We start from the raw sequence: 20,638 nt of genomic DNA on the forward strand, positions 1-20,638 counted from the left end.
TAACCAACCAAAATTTGAATTGGTATCACCATACCAATCCTATCTTGCTGCTACTTTTATATTATACCCTAGCAACTCTGATTCGACTTTGGTTAAATGAACCTATTGTAGAGGTGAAATAATTACCTTAATTTTTTTTCATAACAAATGCCTACAAATCCATTCAAATTGTTTTTGACCCTGGTGCATAAAAAGGGACTACCTTTGTACTGTATTATAAATGAAACTTTTCCCCTCCTCCTCCAAAATATTATTAATATTTAACATTCATCTGTGATGTGCCACAATAGAGTTTTCCGTTTTTCTCATATTTCCTATCTCAAAAATTGGACTGCCAGCATTGAACAATTGCAGTCTGACACAACTTCAAGAATCATAAAACAGAGCTGCCTGAGATTTTGTTAGTCATCCTTAACATAATGTCTAAATTAAAGCTCTGTAGTACTTAGAAACATGTTTATAATAGCTTCCTATCATATATACAATATATATTTTCATCGACTGACATTTATTAAAATAATTTCAAAAATTCCATAAAAATATGAATTACAATACAGTGATACCTTGTCTTACAAACTTAATTGGTTCCGGGACGAGGTTCTTAAGGTGAAAAGTTTGTAAGATGAAACAATGTTTCACATAGGAATCAATGGAAAAGTGATTAATGTGTGCAAGCCCAAAATTCACCCCTTTTGTCAGCCGAAGCACCCATTTTTGCGCTGCTGGGATTCCCCTGAGGCTCCCATCCATGGGAAACCCCACCTCCGAACTTCTGTGTTTTTGCAATGCTGCAGGGGAATCCCAGCATTGCAAAAATGAGCGCTTTGCTGGTAATGGAAGTCCGGAGGTGGGGTTTCCCAGCAAAGGGAGCATCAGTGAAATCGCAGCATCACAAGAACACCGAAGTCCTCAAAACCCCACCTCCAGACCTCTGTGTTTTTGTGATGCTGCAATTTCACTGAGGCTCCCCTCACTGGGAAACCCCACCTCCAGACTTCCATTGCCAGTGAAGCACCCGTGTTTGCGCTGCTGGGATTCCCCTGCTGGGATTCCTCTGCAGCATCACAAAAACACGGAAGTCTGGAGATGGGGTTTCCCATGGAGGGGAGCCTCAGGGGAATCCCAGCAGCACAAAAACAGGTGCTTCGTTGGCAACGGAAGTCTGGAGGCAGGGCATTCCAGCGGTGGCGGTGGGTTTGTAAGGTGAAAATAGTTTGTAAGAAGAGGCAAAAAAATCTTAAACCCCGGGTTTGTATCTCGAAAAGTTTGTATGATGAGGCATTTGTAAGACGAGGTATCACTGTATTTTATTTATTTATTTTATTGCAAGCATAGTGACTGGCACAAATTTCTTTTCAAATATTTTGGAGGAGATGAATAAAAATTCATAATAAATGTTTAAGCTGAGATGATGTTTTTATCTATGGTTAAATGAGCAAATACTGTATATAGCTCTATATAAAATAATTAAATATATTTGTATGAACTTATTTAAATTTTATGCAATCTAATGTCTATGTATCTTGATGAAAAAAATACCATATTGTTTTATTGGACAAAGCTTGTGATAGAATGAAAGCTTACATGGTAGAAGATGACTAGGAAAAATACTTCTTGTTTTACTATGACTGAATTCCTAACTGCTTATAATCATATACTAAGTGGAAGATCTATGAAACATGACCCCTATTTGGCAAAATGCAGTTACTGTGACCCATAGATGTTTGTCCATTGTTTAAACTATTCATGGAATAGATATTGCACCCAATTTGCTGAAATTCTTATTTTGCAAGGGCTAGAGTGAAAAGTAATTTCAGATTGCATATACAGTAAACTACATAGATTTATTGCCTAGATTTTCAGACAGTAGGCAATGACATTTTTATTTCAAAAGTTAATATAATCTTTTTACATAAATTAACTTTCTGTCAGTCTCGCTATGTTTCATCGCTTTGGCTGTCATGAGTAACGGGAGAAGGGCTATGGGATTTTTGGGAGGAGGAAGATTCTGGAAGGCCCTGATAAGTTTCACTTTCCTGGCAAACGCCAGGATAACTTTCGATTTCCTGGAGAAGAGGTGAGAAGAAAGTCCATTAGAACAGGGTTTCCCAACCTTGGCAACTTGAAGATATTTGGACTTCAACTCCCAGAATTCCACAGCCAGCGAACGCTGGCTGGGGAATTCTGGGAGTTGAAGTCCAGATATCTTCAAGTTGCCACGGTTGGGAAACACTGCATTAGAAGATGCATTCCATAAGTATGATGTGGGGGGTGAAGATGCATTCACCTGACAAAGATGGACAATGGGGATTGGCTATTTCCCAAAAGGGGGGAAAGTGAGATTTTTTTGATATGAGCAACTGTCGCACCTTTTTCCTCAGTCTTTGCTTTGCTCTTGATGCTTTCAGTACTGATTTGAGTAAAATTCACTTTTGAAGTTCAAAATGTACTCTGAGTTTTATTTTTCTTAAATTCTGATTGAAACTAACCTGACATTTTCATTCTCAAAATTATTCCAGTTAATGTTTCTTTTTTTCTTCCTTTTTTTCTGTTCTCATTAAACAGGACGATGACAAATCAGATATGAATAAGGAAGATGAAATGGAGGGCACCCCAATTCAAATAACTGCAGACAGAAGACGCAGCTTGTGGTATACAAGTCACTACACAACTGATGAGAGAAAAGTAAAGTCTAAAGAAATCAGTTAATTTAACTTGTACTCCCTTAGATCTTTTAGCAAGAACTGAGTGTGCATATGTTCACTTCTGCTCTGGAGACAATTTGCTAAACTATCCTGGTAGATCTCCAAAAGGCTGGTTACAAGATTTTACAATACTAAATTATTTTGTGGTTATCAGCAGTAACTTTAACAATGCATTTAACTATCATTGAGTAGTTACAGATAATCCTTGGCTTATAACCATTTAACAATGGTTCAAAGTCACAACAGGCTGAGACAAAATTTTTATGACTTATCCTCAACATTCCCGCAGTCAAGTGGTTACAATTTGAATGCTTGGCAACCAACTCATATTTATGGCTTTTGCAACCACTCGTTCACAATGTGCTAACTTTCTAGCCAGCTTCCCACAAAGGAAGTCAATTGTGGAAGCCCACTTCACTTCCACAAATTACAGTCAGGCGATTTGCTTAATGAACAGGATGATTGACTTAATGACTAATAAAAATGGCCGTAAAAGTGAATCCCTGGTAATGTGATGATTCACTTAATGACAGTATTGTTTAGCAAAATACTGGTCCCAATTGTGGCCGTAAATCAAGAATTACCTGCATGTTGCTGTTTTACGCCATTCAGAATAATTTGATACAGATTTGATATAACATAGTTTGATATACTGTAGATTTTCAGCATGCCGTCATTTTGAAACTAAAATATATCATTCTTAAGATTGATTTTATTGTTATTACTACTATTGCATCCCATCGCCTTCCGAACTAACAAATTATTCTCACTTTGCTTTTGCAGCTTTTGTCAATGACTCAAGATGAACACAAGCCATCTGATGTTAGTACATGGTTTCAAAATTGCAATCAATTTACACAATAAATTTGTTTCTGTTTCTGACAATTTTTAAAAAATTGGGGTTCAAGGATTTGGTTGAGTAGAAGTTGATCCAAATTATCTATCCAACAGTCATCTTAGACATCTGACTTCCTGTTGTTGTCTCTTGCATCTAGGATTCATTTCTAATCATACAACCAAGTCAAACTGTCACCTTGCTTTCCAATAACATTTCTAATATCAAAGAATATATATGTAGTCCTGATTTAGCGACTGTCTTATTTAGTGACTATTCACAGTTATGATGATGATGAAAAAGTAACTTTATTACCAATCCCCACTTTTGCAGCTTTTGCAGGACTGCAAAGCAAAGGAAAGCTGAAATAAGGTTTTATGCACAGTTGCAGTTTCATTTAGCAATTGGTTCATTTGATATCAACTGCTTCAAGTTTCCAATCCCAACTGTGGTCACTCAATAAGGATTGCCTGTATAGTTTCTGCACAGATCACATAGACATTTTACTTGTCTCTAATCATGCAAAGTAAATAGACATGGCTGGTAGGATCTGCTCTTGTCTGAGTATTACAATGGAGAGCTATAAAACAGGTCATGGTCACGATAAAAGAGAATGTTTGTAGCTCAGGGTTGAAATGAGGATTCCTTGGTTCTCTTTGTTTTCTTGCAGAAATTTGTTTGGCTGTTTACTGTTGGCTTCTTTGACAGTTCCTTGATCGGGGTATTGTTTAGAATAGAATTTTATTGACCAAGTGTGATTGGACACACAAGGAATTTGTCTTGGTGCATATGCTCTCAGCGTACATAAAATAAAATACATTTGTCAAGAATCATGTGGTACGGAACTTAATGATTGTCATAGGGGTCAAATAAGCAATGAAGCAATATTAATAAAAATCTTAGGATATAATACTTGAGCAATACTCAAGAAGTAAATAATGCCCCAATCAAATTTGCCAAACAAGTTAACAATAAACAGCCCAATTAAGGAACTATCAAATCCAATCCCACCAATACTGACAGGACAAGTTACTAGAATATAAACTGAGAGCAAACTCTACTCCCTATTAGCATGAATGATATTACCTAGTTTGGGTAATTAACTCTCTGCAAGAAAACAATCAAGCTCCCTCAGATCATGGCCATTTGGTGCCTTTCCTAAGAAGATGCATTTTCTAATTTGCATTATATTAGGACTGAATCTTTTGCTACATATTACTCCATATTTACCAATTAGGAATGTTAGGGCATTTCATAATTAAACATTTACCTTCATACATTTAAAAGATTGCAGCATCCATGGACCAGCACCAAACAAACATGTTCTGTGACATGACGGGTGGGTCCCTACTAGTTTGGGCAAACCAGTCCAAACTGGGAGGAACACACCTCTGTTATACACCATGTTAGAAGCACAGAAAAATATTTTATTGTTGTATACCAAATTGCTATTGATAGTTTGGACAGTTCATGAGCAAAATCATTTGAAAATAAAGTTCATCAAATTAAGTTGAGTATACCTCTATGTAAGTGTTCTTTTAGAAGGTATTAGATGTTTGTATGTGTACCAATAAGCAAGCATTATTTAATCTTCTGAATGTTTGAGTGTGTCCCATTTTGTATTTATATGATTGAGAAAAAAATGAAAGCAGCACTGAATTTATATCAAGAAAAGAAGTAGAAATGATTGGTTTCACGTGTTGCCTGTTTTCAAAGGATTCCTCTGATCCTTATTCAACAGGTCCTGCTTGTGACACTGAATGGTACACCTGTTGATTATCAAAGCATACACCCTTTGCGCCCCATAGAAAATGGACCTGCCAGGACAGATCTGTACTCAAGACCACAATACAAGTGGGATCCCTCCGCTAACGATCTAGGTAGTCATCAAAATGTGAGAATAAATGGCTGTATGTTTTAATTGTTTAGAAGTATATGCATCTACTTTTTTTCATTTTATCAAGGAAGGACAGGGTACCATACTATAAATTACCTGTATCTTTGATGACAAACCTATGCTATTTCCCCACCTCAACTTCACTGTGTATGCGAGTACAAGTGTGCCTTCTATTGGCCACCTGATTTTGGGATGTCTGCCAAGCATCCAGGGGATGTGTGCAGGACACAAGGGGTCATGCATGCAGGGAGGAGGGGGGAGGTGCAGTGCATCAGCATGGCCATTTTTGGTCCCAAGGCTGCAGGGAGGCCTGCTAGGCCAAAATGGGGCACCAGGGGAGTCATGCATGGGGGTGTTGTACATACTCTTGATCAGTTGGAGGATAATGAAGATATTGAGGACTCAGATTCAGATAGTGTTTATGAAGTAGTGGGGGCCCCGGGGTTACAGGTAGTAGAACAGGTGGGAGGCGAGCCACAGGATGGGGCTATGAGTTCAGGATCTAGTGAGGGAGAATTAGAGGCACGCTGGGTTAATCCTAAATTCAGAAGAATTCAGAAACGTAAAGAGCAAAGGTCTGGAAGAAGATATTAAGGAAATGAATGGGTTAAATAATTGAGTGAGGTAATTGGCACGTCATGGGACTAGTGAAGAAGAAGGGTGGAATTTCAACGTTGCCGAACAAAAAGATGTTGATTTTTTATGCCGCTCTCCAAGTAAGCCAAGTATTCTGTCTGATTAACTGTCCGTGTGCTGTTTTTTAGTGATCATGCTTATACAAAATAAATCTTGTCTAGCAGAGCAGGAGAAGGAATGTAAGGAATATAAGGAATGCAATTAAGAAAGATAACGGAGCCAGGAGAGATACGCCAGTATGAAATGTGTGTGTAGCCGGAAGAGAAGAGAATAAAATGGAGTTTCTTTGTTTATGAAATAATGTGTTTGATAAAAGTTATTTGTACTTGCTGAATTTCTACCAGAAACCAGAAAAGGGGGTAGTGAGGGGGTGGATGCACACACATGTGGGAGAGTGCGGCAGTCGTGTGCATGTGGGGAGTGTCGTATGTGCATTGCATTATGGGTGCAGGCATGCATTCAGCATGCAAGAACTAAAAGGTTAGTCATGATTGACCTATATCAGTGATGGCAAACCTATGACACGGGTGCCACAGGTGGCACATGAAGCCATATCTGCTGGCACGCGAGCTGTTGCCCTAGCTCAGCTCCAATATGCATGTGTGTGCCGGCCAGATGATTTTTGGCTTGCACAGAGGCTCTGGGAGGTTGTTTTTGGCTTCCAGAGAACCTCTGGGGCTTTGGGGAAGGGCGTTTTTACGTTTTCCAAAGGGAAGCATTTGGAGCCTGAGGAGAGCGAAACACCAGCCTACTGGGCCCACCAGAAGTTGGGAAACAGGCCATTTCCAGCCTCCAGAGGGCCTCTGGGGAGTGGGGAAAACTGTTTTCACCCTCCCCAGGCATTGAATTATGGGTGTGGGCACTCGCACTTGTGCGAATAGCACATGCACACGCTCTTTCAGCACCTGAGAAAAAAAAGTTCACCATCACTGACCTATATCATCCATTTTGGCCTCCCAATACATACCTTCTTATGGTCTCTGCAATTAACCTGTGGGTTATTGCGGTGTATATCTTGCTGGAGAAGTTACTATAATGAAAATGTGTACTTTCCATCTTTAAGTGGATGGTAGAATACTGCTAGCATAGCAGAAAAGTAGTAGACCTTTATTTAATAGTGATGTAAATTTCCTAGAAGGTTAGGTCCTTTAGCTTTCCTGTGTTTAACAACCTTACTTAGGCTATACCCGTGATGGCAAACCTATGGCCGGGTGCCAGAAGTTACATGCAGAACCATTGCTAATTGTTCTTCCAGGTTCTGGTGCGCCGGCCGGCTGATTTCATATATATCCAGGTGTACCAGAAACTGGAAGAACAGCCATCCATTGTGCATGTGCACTCCAGGAAAATGATCTTCCTGTTTCCAGAGTGCACTTGCGCACAGCCTAGGTGATCTTGTTTCTGGCGCTCAAGCAAGCGCGAAGACCAGCAACCAGCATACATGCCAAAAGATGTGGAGAGGGAATCCCAGCGGTCACTTCCTAAGGTAGCACAGCAAAGTAAGCTGAGCTTCTCTCCCTCCTTGCCTGTGCGGGCTTCTTGCACAGCCCCAGGCAGTCCGGAGCACAGGGGGACAAGCAACTGATGAGAGTAGGGTAGTGGTGGTGGTGGGCTACCAGTGCAGATGACCTGGTGGCTTGTGCTTCTCCCCACTGGGAACCACTGTTCCCCAGCTGTCGACAGAGCTCTCTGCCCCACACCTCAGCAGCTACTGGCTGGGGAATAGTGATTCCCAGTAGAGAGGATTTCAGGCAAGACCACATGTTTGGAGCTTCTCTTGCTGTTGCATGGCACTGCTGAAGTGGGGGAGGCAGAGCTCCTGCCATCCAGGGAATGGTAGATGCCAGCAGGGAGGATCTTAGATATGGCCATGTGTTTGGAGTTCTCTAGCTGCTAAGGGGGGAGCGGGGCAGAGAGAGCTGCTGCCGGCTGGGGAATGGTGGATCCCAGCAGAGAGGATCCTAGGCATGGCTGCATGTTTGGAGCTTCTCCAGCTGCTGAGGTAGGGGAGCAGAGAGAGCTGTTGCCGGCCATGGAATAGTGGATCCCAGTGCGGAGGATCCTAGACAAGGCCGCGCGTTTGGAGCTTCTCCAGTTGCTGAGATGGGGGGGACAGGGAAAGCTGCTGGCTGGGGAATGATGGTTCATAGTAGAGAGGAGTCAAAGCAAGGCTGCACGCTTGGAGCTTCCCCAGCTGGCAAATGATGCTTTTGAGGTGGTGGGGCTAAGACAGTTGCCGCTGGCATGGGAATGGCTGCTGCATTGTCCCATCAGGGAACAGGCTGGTACCTGGTTGTCCTTCAATAAAAGGTGTACCTGCCCTTTTGGAAGAAGTGGTGTGTGTGTGTGAATGAATGGGGGTGGAGGCACACACATGCGCAGTGAGGGGTTGGCATATGTGCATGCACAGTTTGGGGCACGTGCACAGGGGGAGTGTGGGACTGGTTCATGCATGCATGCGCAAATGGAAGCGCACATTGCATTATGGGTGCCAGCACATGGGAGCACAAAAGCTATCTCATGCTTAGACTTTTGGTATGCAACACCCAAAAGGTTCACCATCACAAGACCATACAGTTCTGATTATATTATATCCACAGCCCCCATGTCATCATTGTGCAAGATATTACTGCAATCCTGCCATCTTCTGTCATTTTGTTTATAGCTTTCAATTATCAAATTACCCAAATTAGTTTCTGAACCAATATCACATACATTATTTGCAATTCATATAATTCTTTTTATTTCCCAGAAAAGAAAGAAGAGGAGGAAGAGGAAGGGGAAGAGGAGGAAGAGGAGGAAGAAGAAAATTCAGAGGAAGAAAAAAACTCCAAAGTTCATGCAATGGTCTCGGTTTTCCATTTTATCATGAAACAAAGTTATGTCTGTGCATTGATCTCCATGATGGTAGGTTATGTTGCCATTGGTTCTTGGTCCACCTTGAAATCGAGACAATGATTCAGGACACATTTTATGATTAGTGATGTTGTTTAAATGTGTTCTTTCTTATCTTTATCACTCTGCTTGAATTAATGAAAGAGCATCTTCACATTACATTCTGATCTTGAAGCTTGATAATTTTAAAGCATAGGATCGTGGACTTGAGCCTAGGATAATATATTGCATTTTATGTAGTTTACATTTGTTCTTATACTCAGTTCCGCTTAGTGCACCAGTAGTAAAGAATACATTTAAAAATTGTTTCATGCTGTTCTCTTTAGTTTTTGGAGCATTATCATGCTAATACAGGGGAGAGACAGACAGAGAGTCCTGATCTCATTTATATAGATTGCAAAAAGTACGGCAAATGCAACAGGATCATCATTTGCAAATCATCCACTATATTTTACTTCAGTGAGAATAAAGATATAACATTGAAGAAAGATTCGCATCAATTGGAACAAATTCAGAAAATTGGCAATATAGGACAATCAACTAAATTAATAAATCAGTAAAATAAATTCAGTCCTGACAGACTGAAAGAGATTAATTTGGGTAACTGTTACTATGGATTTCACTGTGCTGTTGCAATACCTAAATTGATGTCATCTAGGTAAAAGTCAAAAACTGTTCTCTCTTGTTTCTCATTGCAGGACAAGTTTCAGGAAGAGTATTTCCTGAAACATGCCCATTTTAAATCATTCTTAGCAGTCAGAGTCATGGAATCAATGGCCTACAAATGTGGTTGGCTTCCATTTATTGGAAGTAATTCCATAGAAAGTAGGAGGCCATCTGTTTTAATATCATTAATTTATATTCCTGCCCCGAACAAAGTTCTGACAAAGTAATGACCTTTAAAGCCCTACATGGCAGTGGACCAGAATTATTATTATTATTATTATTATTATTATTATTATTATTATTATTATTATTATTATTCTGAACTTATGGCCCGAAGTGCCCCTTCCAATTCTGTGATTCTAAAGTTCAAATACATTGAATATTGAACTGATACAGTATTCATTTTTTTTCTTTCCTTCAAGGCCTGGAGTATTACTTACCACAGTTGGTTAACATTTGTATTATTGATATGGTCTTGCATACTTTGGATGCTTCGTGACCGAAGGAAATATGCAATGATAAGTTCACCTTTTATGGTGGTTTATGGAAACTTATTATTAACATTTCAATATATATGGAGTTTTGACATGGATGATAGAGAACTTCCTCGAGTTTCTGGATTTCTAGAACAGAAAGAACCTCCTGAATTGGGATCAAAGGTAATAACTGCACACAAAACTATATGGTCAGCACATATACTTATTTTATAAATTCATGCATTTATGTCGGTAGTGAATAACTTCCAGATTTTTCAAAAGTACAACATCATAACATCCGAAAATATATACTTATGTTGTGGTTGGCTCAAGGCCAGCTCCTCTGGCCACTGATTTTGCCTCAGAGGAGCCGGATCTGTCAGGTCAAAGAAGACCTGTCTGTCTTAATGAGGAGTCCGACAGTGAAGGAGAAGGGGATGTGGAAAGGGCTGAAGAGGCAGAGTGGCCAGCAGAGACTGTAAGAGTCTCATCTGAGTCAGACGACGAAGGGATGCTGAATGATCCAGTCCTAAATGCGCAGGTCAGGAGAATGCTGGGACACCGGGAACAGCTGCGCAGACACAGAAAAAGATTCTAAGTCACAGCTGTCAGGAATCAAAGACGCTGCTGCAGAGTTTAAAAGGGAAGGGCATGTAACAGGCAGTGTGGGAATTTATTGTTCAGATTTGAGAGAAAGACATTTGAGAGAAGGACATTGATGCATTGTGGTTTCATTTTGGACACCTTTGAAAATTCTGACACTCAATCTCAGTGAATAATTGGCTGGCGTAAGCCAGAAAGTGTGATTAACTTTGACCCTTGGATTGATAAACCAGCATTTCTTTTGCAGTCGCTGAGGCTTGTAGCCATATGTACGTAAAGAAATTGTTAGTACAGGGTACATGTGTGTTAGGGTTTGCCACTGTAGACTTGTACTGTCACTTTAAATGTTACAGTTGCTACTGTAAAAATTGTACTGTCACTTAAACAGTTAAATATTCTAAGCTGGTACGTCATTAGAGGGTGCCAGTACTCCATCCTTCAAATGATGCTGTGATGCACATTTCTGCTCATATTTAATGTTTATGGTTTTAATGCTTTATAATGCTGTAAGCTGCCCATTGTTTTTTTTTCAATAAGATGAGCAACAAATAAATGTAATAAATGATGCATAAATAAAATTGTGGAAAGCAAATTTAAAATGTCACATGTGTTGAGTATTTAGCCAATTCCTGAATTTATAATTAGGAATTGATTTATAATTTATTACTTTATAAACTAGGCTGAAAACCAAGCACAAGAGGAGTAAGATAAGCCTCTTTGGTTTTAATGATCAGTTAGTCCTCTCCATTGTGTATTACAACACTTCCCAACTTTTGGCCTTCCAGATACATTAGCACCGGCTAACATGTTTTCAACATTTGTAATCCAATATATATTTGGAAAGCAACAAGTTATGTCATATACTGTGATATATATTCATGTATAGCTATGATGAAAAGCTAGGGATACTCCTTGAGGATATTAATAATGTTTCTACAACAAGACTTAATTCAGAGTCAAGATTGATTGCTCATATATGGAAGGAGTTTGGCAATATCATTCAGTTTATCTTAAGTGTGCTATCACCATACTGTAGATCATGGAAATTCAATAACTTATTCAATAGTGTCTCTCTCTTTGGTTTCAATTTCTGCTGACAGATTCTTTTTGGACTTTCTTTCTGGCTGCTGTTGAGACAACACCTCACTGAGCGGAAGACTTTGCAATTAAATGAAACTGTTTTGTCAGAGGTCAAAATTGGAGAGGAAGAGAGTGAAGAAAAAGGTGAATACACATTTCAAGTCAATTTAGAAGATAGTTTTATGATATTGATGTCAATAGAGAAGTACACAATGAGCTAGGAAATACTTCTCTTAGGATTCAACTATTGTATATAAGTATTATTTATTTATTTAGTTATTTAGTTAGTTAGTTAGTTATTTATTTGATTGATTGATAGATTGATTGATTTGTATGCCGCCCCTCTCCGCGGACTCGGGGCGGCTCACAACAGTGATAAAGAACAATATGTATTGACAAATCTAATAATTTAAAATCTAAAATAGCAATTGTACATTTAAAAAATCTAAAAACAAGGAACCCCAATATAAAAAACATACATACAGTCATATCATGCACTAAAACTACATAGGCAGGGGGAGATGCCTCAGTTCCCCCACGCTTGACGACAGAGGTGGGTTTTGAGGAGTTTACGAAAGGCAAGGAGGGTAGGGGCAGTTCTAATCTCTGGAGGGAGCTGATTCCAGAGGGTCGGAGCCGCCACAGAGAAGGCTCTTCCCCTGGGTCCCACCAGACGACATTGTTTAGTTGACGGGACCCGGAGAAGGCCAACTCTGTGGGACCTGACCGGTAGCTGGGATTCGTGCGGCAGAAGGTGGTCTCGCAGGTATCCTGGTCCGGTGCAATTAAGGGCTTTATAGGTAATAACCAACACTTTGAATTGTGACCGGAAACTGATCGGCAACCAGTGCAGACTGCGGAGTGTTGGAGTAACATGGGCATATTTGGAAAAGCCCATGATTGCTCTCGCAGCTGCGTTCTGCACGATCTGAAGTTTCCGAACATTCTTCAAAGGTAGTAATAAATCTAGTAAGGAAAAAATCAAGAATTAACTAAATTAAGTATTAGTTTTATTCTGCTTCTGATTTTTTTCCAATCAATTTAAGTTTTGTATTAACTTGCTATTAAAATAGGTGGTATTAAAATTTGTACCAAGATTCTCAAGATGTGATACAAATAAACTATGGCTGTTCCCTTTCCTTATTTCTTCTTTTCCTACTAAATTGTGTATTCATGCATTTGCATATTGATTTTTATTTTTTAATGAAATGTACCACTTTGTTGACATATGTTGCTTTGTCAATGCTTTACTGGAAGACAGTATTGTGTATCAGCCAATAACATAATTAATGACATGTATTGTAATGTTACATTTTACATTTACAGATGATGAATCCCAAAAGGAAGAAGAATCTCCCAAAGAGGAAGAGGAAGGAGAAGCGGGGGAATTAGAGGAGAAGGAGGAAGAGGAGGAGGAGAAGGAGGAGGAGGGGGAGGAAGATGAAGAAGAAGACGAAGATGATGTAATGAAAGTTCTAGGGAACATGGTGATGGCGTTGTTTGTTAAGTACTGGATTTATGTCTGCGGTGGAATGTTCTTCTTTGTCAGCTTTGAAGGAAAAATTGTCATGTACAAAATCATCTATATGATGCTCTTCTTGTTTTGTGTAGTTCTTTATCAGGTAAGTAATAAAAATCCTTTTTTAAGAACATTGCCATTCTGTTTGTCTTTTTTATTTTTTTTTTTAAATGTGCTGTTTTTACAAAGTCTAAGGCGTCATTAAATTAGAAATAACTTAAACAGCAAAATTAATTAAGCTTGTAAATATAGATAAAACCATAAAAAATAAAACTAGTGTGAGTCAAATCAAAATCAACATGTTTTTCACAGGGCAAGAGGAAGGGGAGAACATAAGGAGAACAAGACAACTAACAACAATTAAGTTCAGCTTAATGCAGTTGGGCATTTAAATGTATCAAACAATCTTAGAAGAATTTCTGAAATGGTGATCACTGAATTATGAAAAATGACAGCAAATGATGAACGTTATGTGAGACTTAATTTCTTATTTGCTAGGTCCACTATGAATGGTGGCGACGAATTCTGAAATACTTTTGGATGTCAGTTGTGGTTTACACTATGTTAGTGCTCGTTTTCATTTACACATATCAGTTTAAAGCATTCCCTAACTTGTGGAAAAACATGACAAACATGAATGATGATCAGTAAGTATTATTTCTTACTCCATTTTTTTAAAATGAAGTTTATTTGGATGATGGATTATGAAACATTAATATTGTTCTAGATGGTTTATAAGTGATCTTATATCCACTTACATTTAATAAATGACCTTTCATTCAGCTTCTCTTTTGAAAATCAGTCCACATACATTGTCTTATCTATTCAACTTTTAAACAAAACCTTTATTTTTTCATCTATCTTCAATTTAAACTCAACCTCTTAAGAAATCAAATATGAGACCATTGGGAGGCCAATTCTTGAATAAGTTCTTTTTTCATTTTAGAAAGCATTCCAAGCTAAATTAAAGCTACATTAATTGTGCATGGTTTGTATACAATATGCATAGTTTGATAGTGCTTTTAATACACGCACATACACACACACATACACACACATACACACACACACACACACACACACATATATATGTGTGTCAAATGTTTTTATATATATATATATATGCAATATATATATTGCAGTATGAGTAATCCTTGCCGTATGTCCATTTGTTTAACAATGATTCCAAGTTATGACAGTATTGAAAAATAGTGATCATGCTCAAAGTCACATCTATGCTCCACAGTTATGTGGGCCGTTGAGCAATGCCATGCAGCTCCAGCCAAAAGTAATAAATGTTTTTATTTGAAGGGTTTTTTACTGTTTTACATTGTTTACATTGTTGTATGCTTCCCAGAGCATACAACAATGTAAAATTTACATTTTACATTGTTTATTTGTTGTATGCTTCCCAGAGTCCAGAAGGAATTGGGCAGTTTATAAATTTAATAAATTAAATTAAATTAAATTACATGATCACAATTTCAGCTCTTGACTACATTCATGAAGGTTGCAGTGTCTTTTAGTCAATTTGCTACTTTCTCAGCCTTCTGATAAACGTCAATGGGGAAAGCCGTATTCATTTAATGACCAGATAATTCACTTAAAAACTGGTTGTAAATTAAGGTCTAATCATATAATGACTTACTTAGCAACAAAAGTTCCAGGCTCAGTTGTAACTATAAGTTGATGCCCATCTCTATAACTGATTAGATTTTTGATTTTACTTCTGCAGTTGACCTTTCTTCTATATATCTCGTTCTGTAGCAAACATGTTGGGTGAAAATAATTGCCACCATAGTTTCATGGAAAACAAAAAGACTTTTCCACTAATTTCTGTTTTGGCACCAGCGATCACAGGATTTTTTTAAAAACAAAGCTGTTTAGTGAAAAACTATTTTCCAGTCAGCCTTTGTTCACTTATAAGTGGATTTTGATATAGTCACAAAAGAAAAAGATGAACAAGAAATTTATTTTTAAGCAGGGTGTTAGCGCTCCAATTAACATCTATGTTTAGAATCCAAGGCAAAGACTTCCTCATAGCTCCAATTTATTCTTAGACCTATCTTGGCAAGTTTCTGGGGAAACCCTAATTGGATTTCCCCAGGATTTCCACTTCCAGTTTAAAGTTCATTCTCCTGTCCCACACCCACAAGTTCATCACATGGACCACTAATCTTCTGCCACCGGGTCCGTATGTGCCCATCCTCTTCCGGCCCAGTGCTGACAAAGGATGACCATGAAAACTCTAAAGGAAATTTATTTTGTCTACCTCTAACTCCTCATAGAACTGCCCCTCCCAACAAGAAACATTCCAAAAGAATATAGCATACCTGTAATCCAGCTCATGGAGGCTGAGACTGGCGTGGATTGCTTGACCTCCCAAGTTCGAATAATGTGGCAGGCCAAGACCTCCAAACATTCTGGCTTTGGCCTGACAGAGGGGTGAAATGCTTCTGTTCGCTCATACCAGTCGGTCATTGGAGAGCCACTCTGTCCATGCACAGAATGCTTTGTGCATGTGAAGAAGGTAAAAGAACCCAAAAGGCAGCATCCGGGTGGGTGGGCGGAGCCTTATGCGGCCTTTGCAACCGGCTGTCAGACGACCAACCGGCACGAGCGAACTGGGAGCATTTCAGCCCTGCTTTTAAGTTAAAAGACCAGAACTAATTTCAAAGTTTCACAGTGTTGCTGGATTCAAAGAGTTCTGCTGAAGTTGCATCTGCAGTGAATGTATCACTCAATATGAGCCTGTCAATTATACTGAACAACACAGTTGCAGTCCTAGATTGACACAAAGCTTATTTTTATGAGCTTGAAACAATAGCCAACCATTTTTTAATTTTTCCTAAGACTTTTGATATGTTATGAATCTAATATGTTTAGGTCTATGGATTTATTTCATCTGCTGTCTTTTCAACATTATTTCAGTTATGTTCATTTGCTTCTGTTTTTTGCATGTTACTTTGTGTTATAATTCTGAGATCATTTTTTTCACATTGTAAGCACCAAGGTAAAATCTTGATGCTGTACCTGGTCAATAATGGGTAATGTTCTGCCAGGGAATACAGCTAAATTTAGATTTTTAGGTTAAGGAACAGATAAAGATAAAGAAAATTCACAACTATTTTTAGAAACATTTCTTGCAAGTCTTTTCTGGCTCCATCTCTGGATCCCATCGGAATAGCTATTACTATTTTGTTGGGGTTTTTTTATAATTTTCAAAACTGCTTACTCTTTGTTAAAAATAAAAATGTTTTAACTTTTCCTTGTGCTTTCTGACAAGTATAAAAGATTGCAAAGGCTATACACGAGTTATGAAATATAGCTATAACTTGAATTATTTTATGTTTCAGGCTAAAGGATCTTGGCTTAGAACAGTATTCTACAGCAGAATTATTCACTCGCATTTTTATCCCAACTTCTTTTTTATTGGTATGCATATTGCACTTGCATTATTTTCATGACCGATTCCTCCAACTCACAGATTTAAAAGCCATAGTCAGCAAACAAGACAGTGCCATTTACAGGTAAACAAAACAGAAAACTTTCCTTCATTTTATTCCTCCTAAGGTTTGAAAGTTGGTTGGTTGGTTGGTTGGTTGGTTAAATTGTCTCTATCATCTTATAATCAAGTAATTCTGGATTTTTAAGAAAAAAGAATACTGTATAATTAGAGAAAGATGTCCTGTTCTCTGTGACTGAATAATAAATGCCACTTAGAAATCTCATGATCTACAAATCTTAACTGCAGCCACAAAAACACTATTTTGGTCTGAATTTTCTGATTTCCAGCTAATCTAAATTGTACGGTACAGATGATCCTCCCACCTTCGCTGTTCTACTTACCTTTGCAGACTCTATGGCAGTGATGGTGAATCTTTTTTCCCTCGGGTACCAAAAGAGCGTGGGCTTGCTCTATCGCGCATGTGCGAGTTCCCACACCCATAATTCAATGCCTGGGGAGGGCAAAAACAGCTTCCCCCGCCTCCCAGAGGCCCTCTGGAGGCAGGAAATGGCTTGTTTCCCAACTTCTGGTGGGCCCAGTAGGCTTGTGTTTCACCATCCCTAGGTTCCAAAAGCTTCCCTGGAGCTAGGGGAGGGTAAAAATACCCCCCCTTCCCCCCAGAGTCTCTCTGGAAGCCAAAAATGCCCTCCCAGAGCCTCTATGCAAGTCAAAAATCAGCTGGCCAGTACACACATGCATATTGGAGCTGAGCTAGGGCAACAGCTTGCGTGCCAGCAGATATGGCTTCACGTGCCACTTGTGGCATCCGTACCATAGGTTCGCCATCACTGCTCTATGACTTCAAAATGCTTCTTTTTCAGCGCTGCACGGTAGTGCCTGCAGTATGAACTGGTAGCAGACTTCAGAGGATTTCACCCTTGAATATAAACTCTACCCCTTAAGTACTTGGAAATGACATTGTGATGCAAGAACAAAAGAATATACCTCTCAGCATGACATCATGATGAATATATAATTTTGGTGTCAGTGTAGTTAGGAAGAGACAGGTGGTATGGGGTGTGTTCATTTATTTTTTCCTTTCTTCACAAATGGCATAAGAAATTATTATTATTTAACTATTGTTAAACAGATAAATGTAAATATTTATTGCATCTTTTGTACATTTCGGGCAACTTAAAGTGGCAAACATGCCTAATACTCCTTTATCCCCCTATTTCCCCATAACAACAAACCTCTAAGTTGAGTTGGGTATTACCAGCCAGAAATCACCCCACTGGCCAAAAATCCATCCATGCCTAACATAGGAGTAGAATTCACAGTTTCCTGCTTTCTAACCCAACACTTTAGTCACCATATTGCACTGGCTCTCATATATGTACAGTTGTGTATATACGTATATTATTTCATTTTATTTACTAACTACCACATTTAATAAATGGGAACAAAAAAACAAGTCATATAAGAGAGACACAAAATGGAACAATTATTCTACTTTCCTGGCAGTGTATACAAAGTCATGGGCAAATAGAAGTTTACATGTTCTTCTCTCTGCAGGGATTGTGATGTTTTTTCAATGTGCATACTACACCATTGCAGCTTTTTTCCTTCTGTGCTTCCTGAGAAAGACATCTATCTTTTAACCCTGTTTAACAGTATTCTCCTTTTCTCTTTCTCTAATTTTTCTGCTGCCACTTTATGCATTCTCACACTTTCATCTGCTACCAAAGCCATGCCAAAGTCAATGGTCGTGTTTATCTTATAATAAATAGGTGGGTATTTTAATTATTCCTTTTTTTATCTAAATTAGTGTTTATTGAGTTGTACATTCAATCTTTAAAATAAAAACAAAAGTTTAGTAAGTAGGAAAAAAATTGAAGTGAAGTAAGTAATCCTAAAAAGCTACAATTGAGAGCATCTAAAAGGTAACACAAAATTGTATCCAGGAACAACCAAGGTAGCAGAATGCTTGAGCCTAATGCCAAATGATCGGTCCTTGGGTCCTTGATGTTTCCAAGTTTGGTTATTTTCCTTCAGATGTTTTGTTATCAGACTTGATAGCATTATTGGTGCATATGAGAGTCAGGTTTGGTGTAATCTTTTGCCCCACCAAGGAAATTATTGACATTCTAGCCCAGAGGTGTCAAAAATCAAGGCTTAAATCTGGCCTGCAGGGCCAACCTGGGAATAGTAAAGAACTGGTCTATAGTGTCTCTGGCAGCCAAAATGGGGCATAGAGGGGCTGTGTATGACCCCCATGCCCCATTTTGGCCAGCAGGGTGCTGCAGGAGGCATCCGTCCCATCTCCCTCCCCTCCAGGGCCAGTCCATGGATAACTACAATGCTGGTTCAACCCTCAAAGAAATCCAGTTTAAATCTTGTTCTAGACCAAGCCAAATTCAAAATTCTTAGAAAAATCCTGGATATTGAGTAGTCACTCAAATCAGCCATCCACAGACACAAAACTCATCTAACATCATTTAAAAGATACAACCATAAGTCAAGGAATGAAACAAATAGCCCATAGCATAATCTCCCTGGCCAATAACAGCCAAATAGGCAGAAAACAGCACCAGATAATGACAAAGGAAGAAAAAAATATGCTAATCAAGCTACCATCAAGAGGGAAAGCACATATCAATCGAGACTGACAAGGCAAGCTAACATATATAAATAGCCATCAAACAAACTCCACTCCCACATGCACTTTGACTCTTGCTTAATCTGGTAGTGAAATGACTGTAGGAAAGTAACTGAGCTCAGAGAATACTACAGTTCAATGTTAAGCTATCTATGTATTAATCTATCTATTCTCTATTATGAGCTATCGTTGTAATATTGTTCTGCTTTTTTAAAAGTCTTGATAGCTTCCGTTCCATCTGTTGCATTGACTGGTCATCAGGGCCTAGCCTTAAATATTTATTCCTGAATAGACTTGATATTCTTCCGTGTCTCTCTGCAATTGGACATTTCTCTTTCTGTTTTTTGCTTCTATATCACAATTTTTTATATCTGCATTCTGAGGGGTTCTGCATAGCATAATATTAATCATGGGTGGCTGGCTGCTGTAATTTTAAAGTTGGCAATGATGACTGTAGCTTCTTACTAATAACTGTTCTGTTTGGGCCTTTACTGAAGCACTCTTATGGCTGGCTTATTATGACACCTGTTTATATTCAATGTGATTGAGGCTGTGCATCTTCATAGTATAATAAGAATGCGTTACAATCTGGCTGGATTCTAGTGGAAAATATGGCTAAGAAATAGAAGAATGCAAGCAGAATATTCATGGTTTGGTTCAGTTCTGATGTATCTTAAATAGCATCTTGGATGCATCTTGCTCGTGTTGGATCCCTTTGGTTGTTCACACACATTCTTTGCTCACTCATTGCAGCATTCTAGGCACAGCGAGCCATTTAAAAAAACATATTTTTTTTCATGATAATCTTGGTTTGTATTCCAGGATTCAGGAATAGGTGATGGGCAATGTATTTTACATTGCTTATTGGTAGAACATAAATATAAACCTAGAGGGAAAAAATGTTTGTAAAATGTTTGCTTTCATAAATTATTTTTATTCTTGTTCAAATGTTGCATATGTTATATTCAAAATATAACTAACCCGGACTAAGAAGTGGACTTGTTGACTTGACTTACACCCGTTCATGATAGTTCAAAGTTACAACAGTGCTGAAAAAAGTGACACCACCACTATGACTGCTGCAACATCCCCATGATCAAAATTCAGATGTTTAGCAATTGGATCATATTTGTGACCTTCTGACAAGCAAAGTAAACAGGAAAGCCAGATTCACTTAACCATAAATTTGGTTTCCCCATTACTTTGCTTTCCAGTAAAG

General features: G+C 38.6%; 1 protein-coding gene across 1 annotated transcript in view; it reads left to right on the forward strand.

Annotated features, from left to right (window-relative positions):
- PIEZO2 (piezo type mechanosensitive ion channel component 2) overlaps positions 1-20,638 on the forward strand; it is a 260,086-nt gene that overhangs the window by 157,304 nt on the left and 82,144 nt on the right. Inside the window, exons 8-17 of the mRNA XM_070747520.1 lie at positions 1-113; positions 2,566-2,685; positions 3,489-3,527; positions 5,282-5,420; positions 8,826-8,980; positions 10,057-10,293; positions 11,814-11,937; positions 13,120-13,415; positions 13,811-13,959; positions 16,669-16,842. The exon at positions 1-113 is cut by the window's left edge and continues 56 nt beyond it. Of these exons, the coding sequence (XP_070603621.1) occupies positions 1-113; positions 2,566-2,685; positions 3,489-3,527; positions 5,282-5,420; positions 8,826-8,980; positions 10,057-10,293; positions 11,814-11,937; positions 13,120-13,415; positions 13,811-13,959; positions 16,669-16,842 (1,546 nt within the window). The remainder of the gene's footprint in view (positions 114-2,565; positions 2,686-3,488; positions 3,528-5,281; positions 5,421-8,825; positions 8,981-10,056; positions 10,294-11,813; positions 11,938-13,119; positions 13,416-13,810; positions 13,960-16,668; positions 16,843-20,638) is intronic.

This window comes from Erythrolamprus reginae, chromosome 3 (assembly GCF_031021105.1).
Source record: "Erythrolamprus reginae isolate rEryReg1 chromosome 3, rEryReg1.hap1, whole genome shotgun sequence".
In the NCBI taxonomy this organism is placed as follows: Eukaryota; Metazoa; Chordata; class Lepidosauria; order Squamata; family Dipsadidae; genus Erythrolamprus; species Erythrolamprus reginae.